General features: G+C 38.1%; 1 protein-coding gene across 1 annotated transcript in view; it reads left to right on the top strand.

The window, feature by feature from the left end:
• Window positions 1-20,543, top strand: part of LOC126866672 (solute carrier organic anion transporter family member 5A1) — a 67,313-nt gene that overhangs the window by 40,243 nt on the left and 6,527 nt on the right. The window contains exons 2-13 of the mRNA XM_050620540.1: window positions 6,727-7,034; window positions 10,660-10,860; window positions 12,912-12,965; window positions 14,017-14,122; window positions 16,855-17,071; window positions 17,819-17,962; window positions 18,222-18,437; window positions 18,519-18,626; window positions 18,780-19,013; window positions 19,162-19,704; window positions 20,018-20,207; window positions 20,318-20,506. Coding sequence (XP_050476497.1) covers window positions 6,823-7,034; window positions 10,660-10,860; window positions 12,912-12,965; window positions 14,017-14,122; window positions 16,855-17,071; window positions 17,819-17,962; window positions 18,222-18,437; window positions 18,519-18,626; window positions 18,780-19,013; window positions 19,162-19,704; window positions 20,018-20,207; window positions 20,318-20,506 — 2,414 coding nt within the window. The 5' untranslated portion in view covers window positions 6,727-6,822. The remainder of the gene's footprint in view (window positions 1-6,726; window positions 7,035-10,659; window positions 10,861-12,911; window positions 12,966-14,016; window positions 14,123-16,854; window positions 17,072-17,818; window positions 17,963-18,221; window positions 18,438-18,518; window positions 18,627-18,779; window positions 19,014-19,161; window positions 19,705-20,017; window positions 20,208-20,317; window positions 20,507-20,543) is intronic.

The following is a 20,543-nucleotide window of genomic DNA, read 5'->3' as shown; positions in this document are numbered from 1 at the left end:
ACTCACGTATTGTAAAATATTCCTCGTTACATTTTAAATTATATGTTATATTCTCATCGTAATTTTACAAAATACAGATTTCACTGAAACTGATCGTAAAGGGAAATACCCTTTTTAATGGCACATGGCATAATGTTGGAAACGATGTTGTAAAAAAGGTCTTTAATATCAAAAGCGTATGGCATCTGGCTAGCATATCCTGTCAGACCTACAATTTTTATTTCCCTCTTTATGTTTCTCGGTTTATTTCGTCTTTCCTGCATATAGATTTTATAAGCGGAAATTCCAGAAACTGCTGATACCTTTTCAAACGTATCAACATCGAAAATACTTCTTTTTTTTTTTTCATCCTTTAGTATCACGAAAGTCCCACGTACGCCGAAAGACATTAAATTATAAACTTTAAAACGGATCGATTTTTTCCAAAAAGTGTAGAACTCGTTGGATGATCTCGACTGAATGGTTCCTAATAACTGTACAATGCCCGTAGGTGTCCATGCATTCATGGAAAGGCAGAAATCAAAATGTGTGTAAAAAATATAAAAATATGCAAAGTATAACAATATCCGTGTAACAAGACTAAAACAAATATCCGTGTAAATTCCATTTCTTCTGCTATAATAGAAGTACGAATTTACGTAAAAATGTAAAGAAATATACAAGTATATAAAAGATATAAAATATTCAAAGTATAAAGTCGTCATGATATTTAGCGAACATTCGGCGAATAAATTCCGTTTATCCAGCTGTGTTCATAAAAAATATACATCTGCATGGACGTCCATAGCGTATTGGTAACCCATTAAAGCGATTAATACAATTGTAAAGCATCGATCAAGAGAGAAAAAGAAGATTAGCTCGTAATTAGTCGATTCTTTTTCTCTTATCTTTCGTTATCTGATTGTAAATGTATTCGCATAATAGGCCATTACCGTCGAATCTCGCTGCGAGACTGAATTACCGAGTTCCTGTCAAAAAAACATCAGATTATACAATCATGTCCGTTTAATCGGTCAATCGTGTCTCATAAACTATTTTATTCCCTCTAAACAAGCTCGTTTAAAATTAACGACCGCCTCACTCGTTGCTTTGCATTTATTCCTTGCTCGTTACTCATTCTCGTAATTTATTCCAGACGAGAGATACAGAACCAATTAATCAAGAGTTAACGTTTTAGAAACAGAGCAAGAAAGGTGGAAAGCTATTGAAAAATGAGGGAGAAACGTAGTTTTTAGTATTCTTTCTTCGATGGTTAAATACGGAAAAGGATTTAGTTTAATTTACCTTTATCTCGGCAAAATGCTGAAAAATCCTCTTCCACGCCTGATAATGATACGAATATACGAAGATAAGAGCGAAATACGAAGAAAAGTAAGAGAAGGGAAACGAGAGAGTAGGATTAATCGCTATATTTCAAATAAAAGACAAATAATATTTCCTGCTTCGGAGTAAAATCGATAGAAATACGGAGAATTTGGTGAAAATTGAGTAAAGAGCGAGGAATTAAAATACGGAATTAGTTCCTGTGCTTAATAGAAAAAAAGAACGCGACGAAACGAGAAAGAAATTTTAAGAATCTCTCCCTCGACGAAGATACAATCAAATGGAAATACAAAGAAAAAACTCAGCTAAAACGCGATTAATAAAAGACAAGAAACTAAAACGTTTTACGCTATATTCCAAGGAACAAATTTTCCGCATCGCTTCGCGTCTGTTTACCGTAAAGTCGATGAAAGATATAAGAATGAAGTTGGCCGGAAGTCGATGAAGCCGTCAACAGCCGATTGCCGTTCTAATCGCCGACGCGCTTGCTTTTGCCATACCGAGCGGCTCCTTTTAATTTACAAAATTTTTCAAATACCCTCCCCCTCCCCCTTTTACACTTGCCACTTCGATGTTCTTCGATTTTGTAATTTTTCCATTCTCAAAATCTCAATCGTCGGAACTTTCCGATTCTCGAAACATTCGCATAACGGATCTCTTATTTTACACGATCCAAACTAATTTCAAAATTCATTGACATCGTCATCGGAACATTTCAAACATAAAGGGAAATCTAACGATCTATCTATTTGACCGTGAACATAAAACAAACGAAATCTTCTACGCGCATCCATACGATACATATTCGATGGCGATCGTGATCAACTTGTTATAAAAATTACGTTCTTACGTAACGCGATGGCTGACAAAAGTATGTATGCGCGTTACATCGCACAATGCCGATGAACGATATTTCAGTTCGAAGTTCGCCGGAAGTCGATGCAGCGTCAACAGCTGATGCGGTTGTACTCGGTGGTACGCGTGCCTCGCTATACCTACGGATCATTACGATGTATCCCTGACTTTGAATTCGTTAGTCAGCCTATGCTGCACGTACGGTATACCACGCTTCAATTTTTCATCGGTACGAAATCAAGGGCGTGGCCGGTCGATAATCTAAAAACGCGCTGCGAAAAATATGCTCCGTATGTGTTGGCGCGGATAGGGACGAAGCGACCGTCAACTTTCGAGGAGGCGAAGCTGCATGTATAACAGTGTCTTCGTCGCTTGTACGCGTTCATCGGCACGCTGTTACGCAGGAGAATTTGTTTTTTAACTTGTTAGTCGACGATCGATCTGTTTTCTATGTACTTGGATGTCTTCGTCGCTTGTACGCGTTCGTCGGCATCCTGTTACGCAGAATAATTTGTTTTTTAACATGTTAGTCGACGATCGATCTGTTTTCTATGTACTTTTAATACGTTCGGGGGAGCATGCTCGTGGAAAGGATAAAGAGTGCTGGATGTTGATAACAGAATGGTGGCGTGATCTAAGGGATTAACGTAAAACGCTAACGATTTTGTTGCTCCTCTTTTCGACCGGCTTTCTCGAATATTTCGTGCAAAATTTTCTTTTCCAGATTACAATCACATTTTCTTCGCCTTCTTACATGCGGTGATCGGTATAGTATAGGGTTTCGCCTCTTTTCGTTGTACAACCCGTGATGATGTCGTTACGCAGTAATAGGAGCTATTGGGTTGGCAACTGAGTGATTGCGGATTTTACCATTACGTGGTATTGACAAAATCCGCAATCACTTAGTTGCCAACCCAATATGTGGTAGTACGAAAGCGCGATGTTAACACTTTACCGACCGATAGCCTGTTAATCGGCTTTTTGTCACCGACAATCTTTCTCGTTATTTGAGCAGTAATTTGTTAGTTAGTACTAAGATACCTTGCTCAATTGCGCCAGTTGCGTTGCTTCGTAAACTCCCACAGTTTTATACCAATTTGAAATCTTATCGTTCGCGATGAACGAGAAGAATGGCATCGGAGAGCCTAAACCGAAAGAGAGCCGGCGCCAAGGAGAATCTGCGCCTGAGCTGCCGGTCGGACGTGCGTATGCTGTTGAACCGCTAGCGGTCGGTAAAGTGTTAATTAAAAGCGAACGGTTTTCTTTTGCGAAACGTGTCTGAAACACGGTATCCTAACATGTCTAAAATAGCGTTTGGGAATGTTTGTCTCGTGGTCGATTCGTGGGTGATACCGATGATCGATTTATCGTCGATCTCTTGCCGTTGATAAATAATTATCGCTAGCCTTTCGTGTTTCATCGGAATTACGAAAGTCCTTGGACAGACAAAACGAACTTGGAACGAACAAGTTCGATTAATTTTTGCCTACGATGAAGATTATTAAGGAATATATGTATTACTTTGTCTTTTTAATATAAGGAAGTTTAAAATAAAATAACGTTCGAAAATCCTTGTCTTTTATTATTCTCCAAGCGTACGATTTAGGCCGTTTTATCGATGTAATTAAGAACAAAGATTCGACGGATATTTGAATTTTTCACAATCATGTACGTTCGTGTTGTCAACGGAGGAATTAAAGTTGAAGCGTGGGATTCAAAGATTCAAATTCGATAACCGAAAGGTAAAAATATATAGAGTTTCAGAAATGACGTTCAGAAACGTTGCACGTTTTTATCGTTCACGTGCAATCTGTACGGCACACTGCACGCCAGTGTTTAATAATAATGGAAATTCGCGAACGTTACGGAAATAGCAAAGTAAAACGATTCTTTCTGTGTTCGTATCGTTGTATTAAAAATTCGTATTTACGAAAATACTGTACAAAGTTGATTTTTTCTATCAATGTTTTTATTCATTTCGTTTCTTTTGTCTGATTAACCAAAGAGCGGACGAAATTTCTAAAAACGTGCGACGAAGCTTGAAAACATGTACCACGTTTGTACTTTTACCCTTTGTCTGTCTGATCCGAGTAAAATTTTGTCCGACTCTTCGGGACGATTCGTCGCGCGATTTCGCCAAGGAAGTCCGTTAAGTCGGAACTCGAGTATTCGCGTCAAATTAATCAATTCCTGCCACGATGAAACGAACCGCACACCGTTTACGTAACGAGCTAATTGCACAAGTTAATTCGAAACTTTCGTCGTCTGGTACTCGTTGCTCTTGCGACAGGAACGACTTGGACGACAACGATTCGTTGTGGATGGACACTTCGGGAATCACAAACTGAGTTATTCGGCTCGAGGTTATCTGCGAAAGTAGAATTGTTTGCGAACGGTAACATTCTTCGGCTTCGGTGGAATTGCGTTGGGTTTTGCGTCGATTAATTTGATGACTGTTTAAGGCAGTTTGAGATGCTGGAAAACAAAATACTTTCCTCTACGCTTAAGACGTTTAGACGTTAGAACGACACGTTCTAATTGCGTAACGAGCGAACACGTTGAATTAAAAAAGAGAATGACAAAGAACGTCATTCAAGAACGTTGTAATCAGTCTGAATCTCTGGAAAAGTGAACACGTATTCCCTTGATCGTATTTGCTTGTTTTAACGAGCTTCTGTCTTGTACAAAGCGGAAGAAGGAGATAAAAATGGGAAACTTGTAGGAAGACTAAAGATTGTAAAGGATAGAAATTTCAAAGTAGGAAAATTCGCGAAGATTCTACCGCGAACGGTAACTCGACATACGCAACAAATTTCTTCCGAACAGAGATGTTAACCAGAACTGTTTTTGACGAGTATACTCGTCACGAAGAAACGGCGATATTTTGCCTTACGACGAGTCCTGTCGGTAATAAAATTAAAAAATAAAACGATCCTTTCGTTACAACTTAACTCTATATTATAACAACGCTGTGTTTGACGAGTATGTTTTCTATCGTTGCTTACTTTCTGCGACACATTTTCGGTACGCGCTTTTCAAAGTTTTCAAACAGGTCGCAACGGCTAACTGTTTAATCTCGTTCTAAAATTTCAAATCTCTCTCAAATTTTACCACTATACGTGTAATTTTGATGGCTGAATGTCACTGTAGTATAGTGAGAAAATTGCAAAATATACATATGACACACACGTATGTATGCATATTCGTAAAAAATATCCGCAAGTGTTGGAATACTTTCGCGAGCCACTGCACGCGTCTATTTTCCACCATATGGGCAGAAGCCACGGCCTACTAACGAAGCGACTATCGATTTAATTTGATCGTTTATACATATAAATAAAGCCTAGACGATGCATCGAAGGAGGGAAATCCACGTGTCGACAGCGTTTGACGCGATCATACGATCAATTGACATCTCTGTATTCAACAGTTCAACGAACCTGCTTCTGGTAAGGTCAGGGCCGTTCAACAACGCGAGCTCGCTCACAAGTAGAAACGCTGTCATCTTCGTTAACGAAGGCAGCGCCGGTATAACTGTATCTGCTGTTCTCTCTGCTGCGACATCGTGCGACGAGCAAAACTGTTCCCAGCGATAAACTTTGGCGCGCAACTTCGACGTATAATATGCACACACGACGAAACGACCGATGAAACGGTCGCTGGGATTTCGTATTCCTCGACGATACGTCGCTATTCGCTACCTTTGTACTTCTAACGACATAGTTCCGATAAATAGACTTTAAAATAAAGAGCAGAGTACTAATGGCGGGCCGTTTCGAAACGAAGCAGTAGATAAAGGGAATAAAAACAGGATGATATCGTTACAGCGTAGTTTCTTTTTATCAGACGTCACGAGCTTCCTTTGTTCGCGACAATCTTCGTCGCGTTAGGTTCAGCAGACAGACGGGCGATGTGACGTCGTTAGAATTTCCAAGTACTGAAAACTTTGTTTCTCTTAATTTAGTTTAGCTAGAGAGTTCATCGTTCTCCGCCGGTTTGGAAAATCATCGCGGTCGTTACGCAAGAACGGAGTCCAGTTCTTTTCTTTTATATTTCTTATTAGCGATTCTCGTTTCAGTCGTATAATTAATTATCCATTTAGTACAGATTTTGAAACACTCAAAATATACGTATGTCTTTGTCAGATGTCTAAAATTAATTTTATATCGTGTTACCTTAGAACGTCAGAACCTTATACGACGCTAATAACAAACGCAATGATAATCGAATAGCCTATGGCCTTTCTTCGTATTTCCATAAAAAAAGAAAACAATTTTTATACGGTAAAGATTATAAATAAATTTTTCATAGCGTGGTAAGTGGCACGTAAATATGTACAGTGTATATACGATAAAGAGTATACGTAAAAAGTATTTATAAATATTCCCATAAAAGTAAGCACAGCCAAAATTATATCTCAGAATCCTAGAGAATTTGGGACGAAATATCGAAACCTTCGTCGAACGAGACTCGATCAATGGGAATTCGAGTAGATGGAGAATAAAATCGAGCAATAGGCTAACCAGAGAATTATCGGTTTGGTTTCAGGCAACTCGTTCGAAAATGTCGCCGGCTGAGCCGTAATTCAACGATCTTGGTAGAAAGGAAGCCGAGGGCCGCGAAGAAGTGGCGGACAAGGAAGAAATGGCGTCCACCAGCGGGCACAAGAGGAACGGCTCGAGCTCGAGCATGTTCACCCACAAACGCACCGAATCCGGCGGCGGTTTTATCGGCCACAAACGCTCGGAGAGCGGTCACAAACGCGCCGAGAGCATATCCAGTGCCTTTGGCTACAAACGATCCGAGAGTGGCCACAAGAGGAACGAGAGCAGCGGCGGTGGTTTCGGCCACAAAAGGTGATTTTCGCCTTTTCGAACTCCACCTTGCCTGCCCTCTCTGCTGCTTACCTTCGTCCAGGTCGAGAGTCTCAGCTCCTTTCTCTCCTCTCTACTTTTTTCTCCTTTCTTTCCTTTCTTTTTTCTTTTCTTAATACGCTTTCCTCCCCTTCTTCTTGCGAGTCTAATGTAATATACAGGGGGCCTTGCCTTACGTTGGAAGAACGCGGTGGAAAAACTGCTTTTCAGGGTCTACGGGTGTGAATTCTCACGCTTGTTATAAGACTTCTCTGTTTTACCTTTATGGGACAATCATTTGAAACGGTAGACGTGGTTTTATTTTTGTAACAGGGACTCGGAGCTTGTTTAGGCGAACTCTTATCGATCGAATCTTTCGTCCGAATTTTGGTTAGTCTTTATCCTTCGACGCTGAAATCGTACGTTGTGATTTAAATAAGTAGACGCATAGCCAAACTCTTTAGAACGACTGAAAGTTTAAATCTCGATTGTTGAACTTTCAACAGCGCGAACGTTTCTATCAATTTTAAGACTTTTTAATATTAAAAAGGCAGTCTCTTTATTATCATTTTTATTACATTGCTCATCGGCTTATCACCGTTTTCCCATTACTCTGTCTCACCGAAATTTAAATACGCGCCAACCTGAGTTGAAGTTTTCAAACTCGATTCTCTCGTAAACGAAGGCTCCTCGTTCGTTCGTGTTTTCAATCCGTCGCTGCATCTACAATCCCCGTTGATTCCTTCCCCCTTTGACGATCTTTGCACCGCTCGTCCAGCGATACATCGTATATTTACACGACTGTGTTAGATCTATGGGAAACTTACATTCTCCATACCTTTCGTGTACCTTTTCTTCGTCGAGAATTGCGACACGGTGGCTGTCGTTTACGCATAATCATTTTTGACAATTTGTCCGCTATTTCCGCATAATATGTTCTCGCCGTTTTCATTTTTTCTTTCAAAGAAGCAGCAGCAGCAACGACAAGCGGAAACTAGAGAACACAGGTGGCTCGTTGCCATCTATGCCAAAATGCAGTAGTATAACCAAATAGTATAAGCTGCCTTGGACCGCTCGAAGGGTTAATGTTTAAATCAGAGAGAACCATGGACGTGGATATGGATTTTTTGCGGGCGCTGGTATTGCAGAGCTATCCCCTCAGATGGGGCGAAAAAAATTCAAATAACACGGGGGAAGGTTCTTGTTAGGTTGTAAAGTAATATGATCCTCCGACTGGAGCTCTGCGTGTAATGTTTAGATAAGTAGAGGTTCGGCGTTCAGGGGCTTCCAGGATTCTGTTTGTCTTCTCCCTTTCTTGTTCGTTAACAAGACAGGAACCGAGAAATTGCGCCTGCGACCACGCAACCGACTTCCTGTCCTGCGGTATTCGCGTTTTATTATGTCTAAGATTATTGCTTATACTTACCACAAGTACATAGTATACCGTATAACGTTCCCCGAGTTATACGAATTTCCTGTTGTACGAGACTCGGACCGCAAACCTCAAAATTAAGAGAAAATCTCTCCCTTTTTTATTTTTCTCTTTTTTATTTCCTCGAAAGAGTTTCTAATTAAATTTTTTCAAATATTCCTTTCATTTACTATCTTCGAATATTCCTGGCTATTGTACGTTTAGGCGTACGAGTTCGATCCTCTTTCTTGTTCATTTTCTGTTTATAAACTGTACGTCCCGTTTTAATTAAATTTTGCCTATGTATCGAGAGCAAGATGCAACGTAGATAATGAAAGCTTATTCAGGAGTCCAGGGTGCTGAGGTAGCCCAATCGTTCGCTATTTACGTTAATCAGCGCACGAACTCCTCTCTCGGTGTTAACCCTTCTCGATTGTTTCGGCGACAAACGCTATTTTTATCGTTACGAGTTAATTACCCATCGGCTACTAAAAATAAAATTAACTTGTCCATATTACGATAACTCTACCTTTAAAGGTTCGTTCAGACAGACGAAGGGTAGCTGATCGATACTTTTTTAACCCACTGATCGAAAGTTTCGCAAAGGTAGCGTAAATGGTAAACAGGAATTTATTTATGAACGACGATTACCCAATCTGTCGTTTTTATATCCAACGAATAGAACTTTCTCAAATGTGTATCGGAAATGTAGAGGTTGCTTCATAGAAAGGACAGTAAATTGATATTTATTTTTAGTTCAATTATCAACACTTTTCCTAAAGCGGAAGGTAAGTGTCCTTTTCATAAAACGTTGTAATCGATGTTTCCTTTAATCTGGTGTTTGACACTGTCGCGAGCAAACCGTCAATAAAAGATTTATGAAGTAGAAACGTTCGCGATTTCAGTAGCTCGTTATTGACGTTGATTCATCATCGCTTGAAATCATTGAAATTGAATTTTCTAACTTTCGGAAAGAGGTTGCTTTAAAAATTCGAACAGTTTTAATGTTCGAATAAATTTGTTTAAATATTGGAAGAATTAATATTAAAGTACGATTGTTATGGCAAAATTGTTCTCGTTCTTATTCGAAAAATATTCTATAGTTTTCGTTCGTCGCTATTAATTTTCACTCTGATCGAAGAGACTCGCATAGTTTTCCAAATTTCATAATCATACGCGAGCCTCGTTGCAAATGTTCTTGGTTCGCTCTAAATTGAAAGTGACGTAAATCATCGATCTTCGAATTTAACCTCATGAAAAATGGAGGAAGCAGAAAGATCTAATTGACCTTCGCTGCCTCTCCTTGCGATCTCCTCTTGACTTTTAACTGAGAAACATCCGAGGACTTTGGCGTGCTCATATGCTAATGATCCACGATGATCTTACAACGATGACTTCAGGTTCCACTGCAATCGATCGAATCATCGACAATTGTACGAAAATAGACACTCGCGAAAGCTTACGCGTTTCTTTCCATCGATCAGCTAAAATAAACATCAAAGTGGATAGAAATCACACGAGTTGCAGCCGGAACTATATCGAAGATTCGCATCTCGATAGGAATAAATTGCCAGGTATCTGCTACCAGTATTGCCTGATACCATTCAGAACTTCCTCGTCTATCTCGATAAAAATATGAGACACTTTAGATATAAAATCTATAAATTTGCCGGTCCATCGACAAGCCAAATCGAAACAGAATTATTAAGAAACTTTCCGAAAAGAAGACCCGTATCTTTTGATCAAATGGTCGAATCATCGTAAATTCAACGCGCAAGATAAATACGACGAGAAACAAAGTCGTCCGACAGTCGATAAACTTTTTTATTTTCTAAACATAAAACGTATAAAGTCAGTCGACGATTAGTCACAATTATCACAACTATCGACTTAAACCTAGCTAATGTTTAAAGAAAGTAAAACCGAAACTTCCAATGAGATTTACTCGATTCACTCATTTACGTATTCTGTCGTCTTGTGAGTCGTCTTTAGAGAAAAGAAACGAAGGAAAAAATTCCCAATTACTAATCGTCCGTGAAGAATTGACCAATTCCTGAATCCTTGATCTTGTACGCAACAACGCCAGACCTGGACACTTAATTTACAACGTATGTAGCGGACGATTGGATGGCCGCTTTATCGAGGTCAACAAGAACAAGAGTGGAAGCTTAATGGATCACTTCCAAATTACACGTTGATCGTCTATTGCATTTCCAGGTCCGAGTCTGGCAGCAATTACCATGCCGGACATCGAAGGAACGAAAGCATGTACGCTATGACTGGGCTGTACGCGGAGAGTGCGGCCACGGGAACCGACGAAACCACAGACCCACTGCAGGCAACCGGTAGCAGACTGACTCACGACACCGTCATCAGGTGTCACAGTAGAAATCCCAGTTCTGGCCTCGTGGACCATAGGTGAGTATAACTGACGCATACGACACGAGGGATACTCATTTTGTTGCGGATCTTGTTAAAAAATAACGTCGTCATGCGGTAATTAACATCGCTGTTACTAGCAACTGTTAGGAACTAGCGAATCTATGACCATAGTATATGGAGAAAGATATGTACGATACTCGTACTTCTATTATCAGAATATAAATCTTCTTTATTATAATATTTATCAGTGTGTATAACAAATGAAAATTGTAACATTTGACGGGCTTGAACTTGAGTTGTATCACTTGGCTCGAACGGCGCATGGAAAACGTGAAAGAATCTCGCTCGTCCTATAGGAATCGTTTTCATCGTTCAATATCGGTGAAATTATCGGCCAGTAATCAGAAAAACGCAGTTCTATCTTCTTTTTAGCGTCGTAGTTTCAAGGTTTCTGAAAGTATCAAGTTTGATAAAAAATCTCATACGTTTTTCTTGTTATTATATCTTTTCTTACTTAGCTTTATTTGTTATTATTCGCGTAAAGAGGAAAAACTCGAAGCAACTGCGGATAGTTGGATTTTATGTTTATTTTTTCGATTTTCACTGTGAATTCCACGCTCCAGAGACTTAGAAGCATTTCTCGCTCGTTTGTTATAAAAAAAAAAAAATAAACTTCCGCGGTTATACGTCATCGGCTACAATGTACACGTTGTGTTATAAATAACAATCGGGAATGACATGGAACAGAACAAAATTGTCACGAACGAAGTCGAAAAAGAGAAAGCAAGACGCTAAGAAGCGAGTCGTGAAAATGTTATGGCGTTTCTTTCTATTACACAATCGGAGATTTCTGCAGCACGGTCAATCCATCCGCGAATTTACATACACAAATGGTTTCTAGACGACCGTGGTAAAAATTGCAAGCTGTAACCCTCGAAAACGTGAAAAGTGAAAGCACCAAGCTGACCATGACACGGTTATTCGTGAAATAGATTCTTTTGTAACAGTGTTATATGTGTCATAGGCACATCCTGTTACGAGTCCTGTTATCATAAATTTATTCGCCTAAATGAAGTTAGGGACAGCGTTACAGAGTAGATAGACGAGCGTATCGTTTAAAAACGAAGATGGAGAAAGATACGGTGAAAGTATTTTTCACCATCTTCCGATCGAACTGTCGCTTTACGATCAGACAGGAGAATTTTAATATTAACATGGTCGATGTCGCAACATGTCATAATCGAAAATGAAAACAAGCTATTCGATTCAAAGGAGTAAATTTTCTAAAAATACGCCCGATACATTGACAAAGTTCCACGGAAGGAAAAACATAATTATGTAAACGAGCAATATTTTGGAAATTTTGGTGGAGATAAAAGGATGCACGAGTTTAGCCGCAAAAACGAAATATACAGGAGATTTTAGTAATACGAGATTGTTTCTTTGTAAAATAATAGGAAAGTTCTTCTCTCGTAATCTTCGAATATGTTGCAAGAATAATTGTAAAGATATGATATCAGGTTTTAAGGGTGTGTTAAAACGAGTAAATAAATTCAATGTTTCTCTGAATGCACTACTTGTATATATTACAATTCTTGAAGTATCTTGATCTCTTGGAGGCGTAGAACGGAACGTGTATAGCGAATAAGGACGTAAGTTTTCGTATCTTTTCCTTTTTATCTTTTCTTTCTCGTTTAACGATAACGAGAAAAAACTGAGATAACGAAGCTACAATTTTTATTAACGCGAATTTGAATTTAATTGTGCAGGAAATGTTTTCATAGTAGTATCTATGTTGTACTTGAATAATTGAAATTATCTTCTGCGTGAAATACGTATATCTGTTTTATCGACAGAGTACACCAACAAACAATTACCTGTATAATTTCTATTAATTATATCGCTATACGGTAGAATCTATATTAGTCATATTTATTACTATTTTGTATTTGTTATGTCTCCAAAGATCGATACGTATACTTCTGTGTTAACTTCAATCTGTCCTAACTCATATGCACGCAATCACGGTGCATCATTCAGCACAGTATTATTCATGCTTGCTGTTTCTTCTTCTTACACTTTTTCAGAGATTTTATCATCAAATGTCACAGCAGGAATCCCAGTGCTTCCATGGTGGACAGGTAAAGCTGGCATGATTATCACTTACGATACAATTAATCAAAGAGAAAAGAAAAGTGAGACGATTACGATCAACTAACAAAATCCTGCAAAGTCGACTAACAACATTCTAATTTGTATTATATTCCCATCGAATCGATCGTCTTCTTTAATCCTTTAACTGTATCGCCGGGATTGGACTAAAATTACGTTCGAAGGCACTCTAAGGCTATTTTCTACGCTCTAATTTCGCAAGTAATTGCACACGAGACGAAGATTGTGAAAAGCTAGGACGATGAGCGCGATAGCCGGATTTCCTTTTAAGAACGACGCGTCGCGTCGCGATGAACGAAGAATTTACTTTAAATAAGGAATCGAAGTGACGCCAAGTGGACTGTAGGCTGTCGACGATCCTAGCAACCCGACAGATGTAGCCTAGTTGTTGGTGATCCGAAGTAACGTTCAATTGGCTTAAACAGGAGTCGATCATTGAGGATAATAAAATTCTGCAAGAATTCAAAATTAATACGATTACGACCAAACATTATAGCAAGGTAAAGATATTTCAGTCAGTCGAGTTCCCGAGAACGTAAACAATCTCGAACTTTGCATGAAACGATCGAACTTGTTGTACATTATGAGACGTTGATCGATCTAATCGGAATAGAATTCCGCTGGGAATCTTACGATTAAATCGTACAGAAGTAATCTTCTCCGCGTTACACGTCTTATTTATGTGAAATTTCTTTAACGATGTTTAACTGGAGATCCTGCGAGTTTACGATAAATCGGCAAAAAATTATTTGAACTAAACGAGAAGCAAGAATAAGATCGATGTCTATATTCGATGATCATCGTTTTTCAAATTTCACGCTCTCTTAATTCATTTTCTAGATCTTTTAAAAATAACGCCAAGAGTTTCTTCACCTCGTCGCCAGCGTCTCGCAGTTAAAGGATTAATCGAGTCGCACACGTGCTTCTCGCTTTGTTCCTTCGCTTTATACCAAAATACCCGACGATTCCATAGCAGAATTCTTAACACGTTTTTCTTGTTGGCATGGACTGTCGACACAGGACGGAGAAGGAGAGAGCGCAAACTCCGCCGTTTAATCCGGATTCGAAGGACTGTGGAATCCTGAGCTGCCGGCCGGCCTTTATACAAAAATTCGCTGGAATAAAGGTAGGCAAATGTTACTTTATCCAAAATTCCTGCAATGCCCGATGGACCTGCAAGATCCGATTCACGTAACTCTGCTTATTTATCTTGAAAACAGCGAGTTGTTCGTGAAAGTATCTCGACTCTTATTGTGGAGGGATCTTTTACGAGGTGTTTCAGCTTCTTGCACGAGACATTTTAAAAGTTCATTCACGCTATAACGACGCTCCATTATCACGGTTAAATGAATAAAGCTCGTAACGAGTGTGAGAACGTACATAAAAATTACGAGACATTTACTGCAACTATCAAGACGAAATTAAGATTTCTACAAAAAGATCGAATACTCTCGCGAGCAACTGTGAACCGACATTTTTAAATCTCTGCAATTCTATTTATTTATTTATTAAAAAAAAAAAAAAAATCTTCAACGTTGGTAATCTTTAGTATGCTTTCCTTTGTACCACGCTGTTTCGCTTGAACAAATTTTTAGCCTTGTACTAGTTAAAATTACATAAACTGGAAGGGCACACGGTAAATTTCGTACACGTACAGCATTTAGATATTTCCAAAAATCGCTTTGTGTGAGTGATGTTCAAACGGGAGGGTCGTGTTACATTTTCTCGTCATACAGTCTCCGAATGAAGCGATTCGATTAATTCGAAATCGCCAATCAACTTACATTTGTTGCGTATATGGTACACGGATGTGCAAAACGAGGTGCGGTGAGTCATCGTTTCGAAAGGATACGACATTGAAACGCTGCTGACATTCTGTGAAAGGTTTTAAGTCATCGTAAGAGTACGAAGCAAAGACGTCATCGTTTTCATTTGGTTTTATTGTTCGTTGCCTTTACGTTGCAACGTAATCAGATATTTTGTTAACTCGTGCGAGAACAGGTTTAGCCTAGAAATCTGGCCGAACTCTTCTAGTCTACCGATTATCCACTTTTTTCATTTATATTTGCAGTCGCGAAGAATTTTTTACAAGCAACAATAAATGCTTGGAATATCCAAATTCTTATAAATCAGACGAAAGGATATTCCAATCGTAGGAAATTTGTAAAACTGCTGAAACTCGACCGAATATGTTGAATTTCTCAAATAACTCGAAAGTTCAATTTTAAGATCGCAATTTAAAATTATTTCTTGTATCAAATCCGATAAGATGCACCTACCTTGTTTTTCTATCAACATCAATTTCCGAATTCACCGAGAATTGATCTTCAAGCAATGTAAATTACCTTTTCTTTTAATGCAGACATCGGTAAAAATCATGTAGATTTACATGATTAAAGTCATGATTTTCGGGAATACAAAATTCTAAATGTACTACGTACACCTGTTCATATCGAGCGCTTTTTAGCTTTGATTTGTCAAACATAGCACGTCGATTATCAGCAAAATGTTTTATCCTGTTCCCATCGTAAGATCATAATGTTACGTTAAAGCGGCGTTTTACCTTCGTTAGTTAAAATGCACTCAAGGGTACAATGATGGAATCGATAAAGCTTTTGCTTATCTAATCGGGTTTTATCGTTCGATTCGGCAGCATGGATGTACGAAAGAATCGATATTATCAGGTACACGTATCTCTGAATTTTACATGATAAAGGGTGCTTTTGTTCTGCCCAAGGCAAAAAAAAAAAAAAAAACATATTTCTGATAAAGTACGCTGTCACATTTTTGCCTTCTCAGGTAGAAATTTCTATTCTACGAAATATTAATCGACGTATATAAAATAATATAAATTCCGTAAACACAGAAACAAAAGCTTCTTATCTTCGATTATCCTTCGATTTCCATAGGAAATACGTTTTATTATTTGAGATGATAATATTGATACTTCGTCTATGACGATAAGCGTATTTATTCATAGATTCTAACGTATCTTCAGAATATATTTCATCTCGAAGGCAAAATTAACGTACAAACCAAAGTATTTCGTATCTCTGACTGTCTTTGAAGGATATATACAAACACTTACAAGTATACATTCTTTTATAAATTAATTGCTACATATATATATACACGTGATTTTTATTCAGATATTTCTCATTGATCTTCTATCATTTATTCGAAATATTTCATGGATAAAGAAAACGTTATATCGCGTTAAAAAAATAATTATTGCAGGAGGACCTGTGAATTCCTCTTTAAGCGTAAATAAGCGTACAAGTTCGTAAAGTGTATAAGTCTGGAGTTATACGTAGAGCAGGTGGTGGTAATCACAGATGTACGTACGTAACCTTGCAAACAATCTAGAACAATCTTGATTTCTTCGATCGTTTTACAACCTTCAAGTTCTTTGTGTGTAAATTCTCTATAACCCCCATAATTTTCTATATAAAAGAGAAAGATCCTTTGGTATACCACGTTAAACTCTTTTAACTTCTTTGCGATGGTAGCAGCACTTTGCATTTCGCTATGATACTCACTACGTTTCAAGAAATATAATATTATATTAATATTAAAACATAAAATACAAGAAATATAAATTTATATGCCAAATATGTCCAAACGCTTCACAAACACCATAGACATTTGCAAATTTATCATTAAATTTTTAATCAACGTGTGCTGCTGGAACATGGTGCAAGACGTGGCGATGTCGTAGAAGTAAGAGTTACCTCGCGGCTTCTTAGAACAGGAAACCTAATAAAGAAACACGTCGAATTTGCACTGGCAATCGTCATCGGAGACGCTCAAGGTTCAATTAACACACATTAACGAACGATCATCCCGTGATTTTTCCAGGTGTTTGTGTTCCTTCTGTCGTTTCTCGTCACGCTGCAGCAAGCACTTAGTTCAGGTTACATAAATTCTGTGATCACGACCATAGAGAAAAGGTTCGAAATCCCGTCCAGCCTTTCAGGCGTCATTGCTAGCTCCTATGAAATTGGAAATGTCATCACCGTCATCTTCGTCAGCTATCTTGGTAGCCGAAGACATATACCTGTTTGGATAGCTATTGGTAAGTATACATCATAAAAGTATTCGAAACTATTAGGTCGTCCGAGAAGTTTCTTTCGTTTTATAAAGAAATAACGGATGCGCAACATTTTCCGTTTTATATTATTTTATCGAATTACGTACGATCCATTTTTGTTTTATCACGATAGAAATCACAACGTTTGACAGATTAGGTTTCATGTTCGTATAAAGACGCGTCGTTGTAAAAGACGTGTCTGTAAAAGAAAGACACTTTCCGGACAATCTATAACGCTATTTAACTCTCGCAGAGGCTGGGTCAATCCTGACACGTTAACGTAAATATTACAATATATAACTATATCGTATTCCGTAGTTTTTACGTCATTAATTATTCTCGCGTTCTATTTATCCCATAAGATTGATAAGGTCGATTTATTAAAATAGATGTGTTCTATTAAATTGTGCAAACAGTTTTATGTTTCAAGCGAATGTTACGAACATTGACTGTTTGCCCTGTGGCTACAAAATAGATCATTCGATACTTGGGACAACGATAATCCAGTCTTTGTTGGATAAAGCACTAGCACTAGAATTAGTAGAGTAGAGAAGATAATTAATACAACGCTCTCTTTTTACAGAAATTTTGTAAGTTTTTAAACAGTAGCCATATTTTGCTTTCTTTGGTACCAAGTATCGTACTTCGATCAAATTGATATTAAAGTTCTAATAAGATAAGCGTGTTTGCAAGCTAATTATATGAAATATTTTTTAATTATTGTCATTCCAGGCGCCGTCATAATGGGACTGGGATCGATGATCTTTATGGTACCACACTTCACAGCCGAACCCAATTTAATGACGGCTGCAAACAATTCTAGCTCGGACAACATTTGTCGCGGTGTTTCGTTACGCGAACAAGATATGGGACTAGGTGAGAGTTTAATGAATTGTGAAACGACGAATAATGTTACATGTAGAGATGTGAATTTCGTGGCTCGCCTGCTAAAAGAATATAAATTTTAATTTAAAAAAAAAAAGAAGAGAAAAAGAGAAATACTTAATGCTGATTACATGATTTATCAATTTATCTTTCCTTAAATGTCAAATATCAACGAAATTCACATTGTCGTCGAGTAATGTCTAAAAATAACATTTGCACAGAAACTGAAAGTATCATCCTTTCTTCGTAGGTCGTTTATCGTCTGGATTATCGTCTCCGCCTTTAGCACCACACAACAATTTAAGAGGTGATAATTGCATTCAGGGATCTCCATCTACCGCTGGTCCTGTTATGTTATTTGTACTTGCTCAGTTATTATTAGGCTGTGGTGGTTCCCCTTTATTTACCCTCGGCACTACTTACATAGATGATCACGTACGACCAGAAAGTGCTTCTTTGTATATCGGTAAGAAAATATACTGTTTCGAGAGGTTTAAGATTTATCGTATAAGAATATTTTATTAAGCAGCTCTTATGTTTCTTTTAGGTTGTATGTATAGTATGGCAGCTTTTGGGCCGGTTTTAGGTTTTCTTCTTGGAGCTTATCTGTTATCATTTCATATGGATTCATTTTCTGGAACAATCATCAGTATAGGTAATGAAATATGTCTAATAAGGTGACTGCATATTTGTATGAACACGGTTATAGAAATGTACCAGATGCATAAAAGTCTGCAGTTTTACTAGTGATATTTGCTTGTACTCAAAATTATGAGATATTATTTAAGATAAAATTATTCTTCTACAGATCCAGGTGATCACAGATGGGTAGGCATGTGGTGGGGTGGTTTCCTACTCTGTGGCTTACTCCTGATTCTCGTGGCAATACCGTTCTTCAGTTTCCCGAAAACTCTGCAACGGGAGAAAGAAAAGATACGAATTATCGAAAAAGCTAAATCTTCGTCGCAGAAAGAGAAAGAGCAATGCAAAGAACCGAAAAAGGAGAAACTAAATGATAGTGGTTACGGCAAAGATGTGAAGGGTAAGCGTTTAATTCCTGAAATTTTACAACAGAGATTTAATTATTCGCTCTACAAGAGTTTTCCTTAATAAATATTATACGTTATCAAAAATGATCCACGATTAAAGTTATAATTAAACATAAATAAATATATGTCTCTCTGTTTCAGATATCCCCAGGAGTATGTGGAGGTTGGTGTGTAATCCAGTGTACGTAGTAACGTGCCTAGGAGCTTGCATGGAATTAGTAATCGTCTCCGGGTTTGTGGTTTTCCTGCCAAAGTATCTGGAGACACAGTTCAGTTTAGGAAAGAGTCAAGCCAGTGTATTCACCGGCTCTATAGCGATACCGGGTGCCTGCATCGGAATCTTTTTTGGCGGATGTTTGCTCAAACGTTTAGAATTAAGACCGAAAGGTGCAGTTCAATTCGTTCTCGTCTCGAACATGATATGCCTGGTGTGCTATGGCCTCCTCTTCTTCCTCGGTTGCGACAACGTAAAAATGGCTGGGACCACTATACCGTACTTTAACAGCAGCACAAAGGGTCCGGAACCCTTTCAAGTAAATCTCACTGCCGCGTGCAACTTCGGTTGCGAGTGCCGAATGACAGACGTCGAGCCAGTCTGTGGAAACAACGGTCTCACGTATTTTAGCCCTTGTCATGCAGGCTGCACTGCCTTCAGTTCGAAATCGAACTTTACTAATTGTGCATGTAAGTGTGAAATTCTCCTTTTTCTTTTCTTTGTACATCACCGAGTATACAATGAGCAGAGAAAGTTCTTACACATAAGGTGAAAAATCTATCTGGCTGGGAACTTTTGCATACTATTGTATATTAAACGTCAATGCTCTATTTTGAACGATACTAATATTTCCTTTACAATGCGATTAGTGCAAAGTACAGTAAAAGACTAAAATAAATCAAAGTACATCGCTAATAAATATAATTAAGTATCTGCTGATAAATATCATTATATTTATCGATAATGTTAGACAATTCTATAATTTTCATATTTATGTTTTAGGTATACACGGAAACTTAACAATGTTGCCACCGGCAGCTCCAGAATTTGCGGAAGTAACGGTTGTGCCAGTAGCTACTGCTGGCCCGTGCACTTCACCTTGTAGGACTATATTTCCATTTTTAATTTTACTTTTTTTTATGACGTTTATCGTTGCTATCACTCAGATGCCTCTATTAATGATAGTGTTACGGTAAGTTTCACTTTTATCACTTTATATATGTTCCATATGTCAGTGTACTTGAGTTATGTTCAAATTTTACATTATTGTTACATTCATTCTACCTTTTGTTTCTAATGCAGATCAGTCTCAGAGGAGGAAAGATCGTTTGCTTTAGGCATGCAATTTGTCATTTTTAGACTGTTCGGTTACATACCTGCTCCTATTTTATTTGGTAATTTAATTGACTCTACATGTTTACTTTGGAAAAGCACATGTGGAGAAAAAGGTGGACGATGTTTACTTTACGACATTGAACAGTTCAGATACAGGTATTCATTATTCCCACATCTGTGCGCAATTTGAAGA

This window comes from Bombus huntii, chromosome 6 (assembly GCF_024542735.1).
Source record: "Bombus huntii isolate Logan2020A chromosome 6, iyBomHunt1.1, whole genome shotgun sequence".
NCBI classification, from domain to species: domain Eukaryota; kingdom Metazoa; phylum Arthropoda; class Insecta; order Hymenoptera; family Apidae; genus Bombus; species Bombus huntii.
Note: the sequence above shows the minus strand (reverse complement) of the source record. Positions and strands in the feature narration are given on the sequence as shown.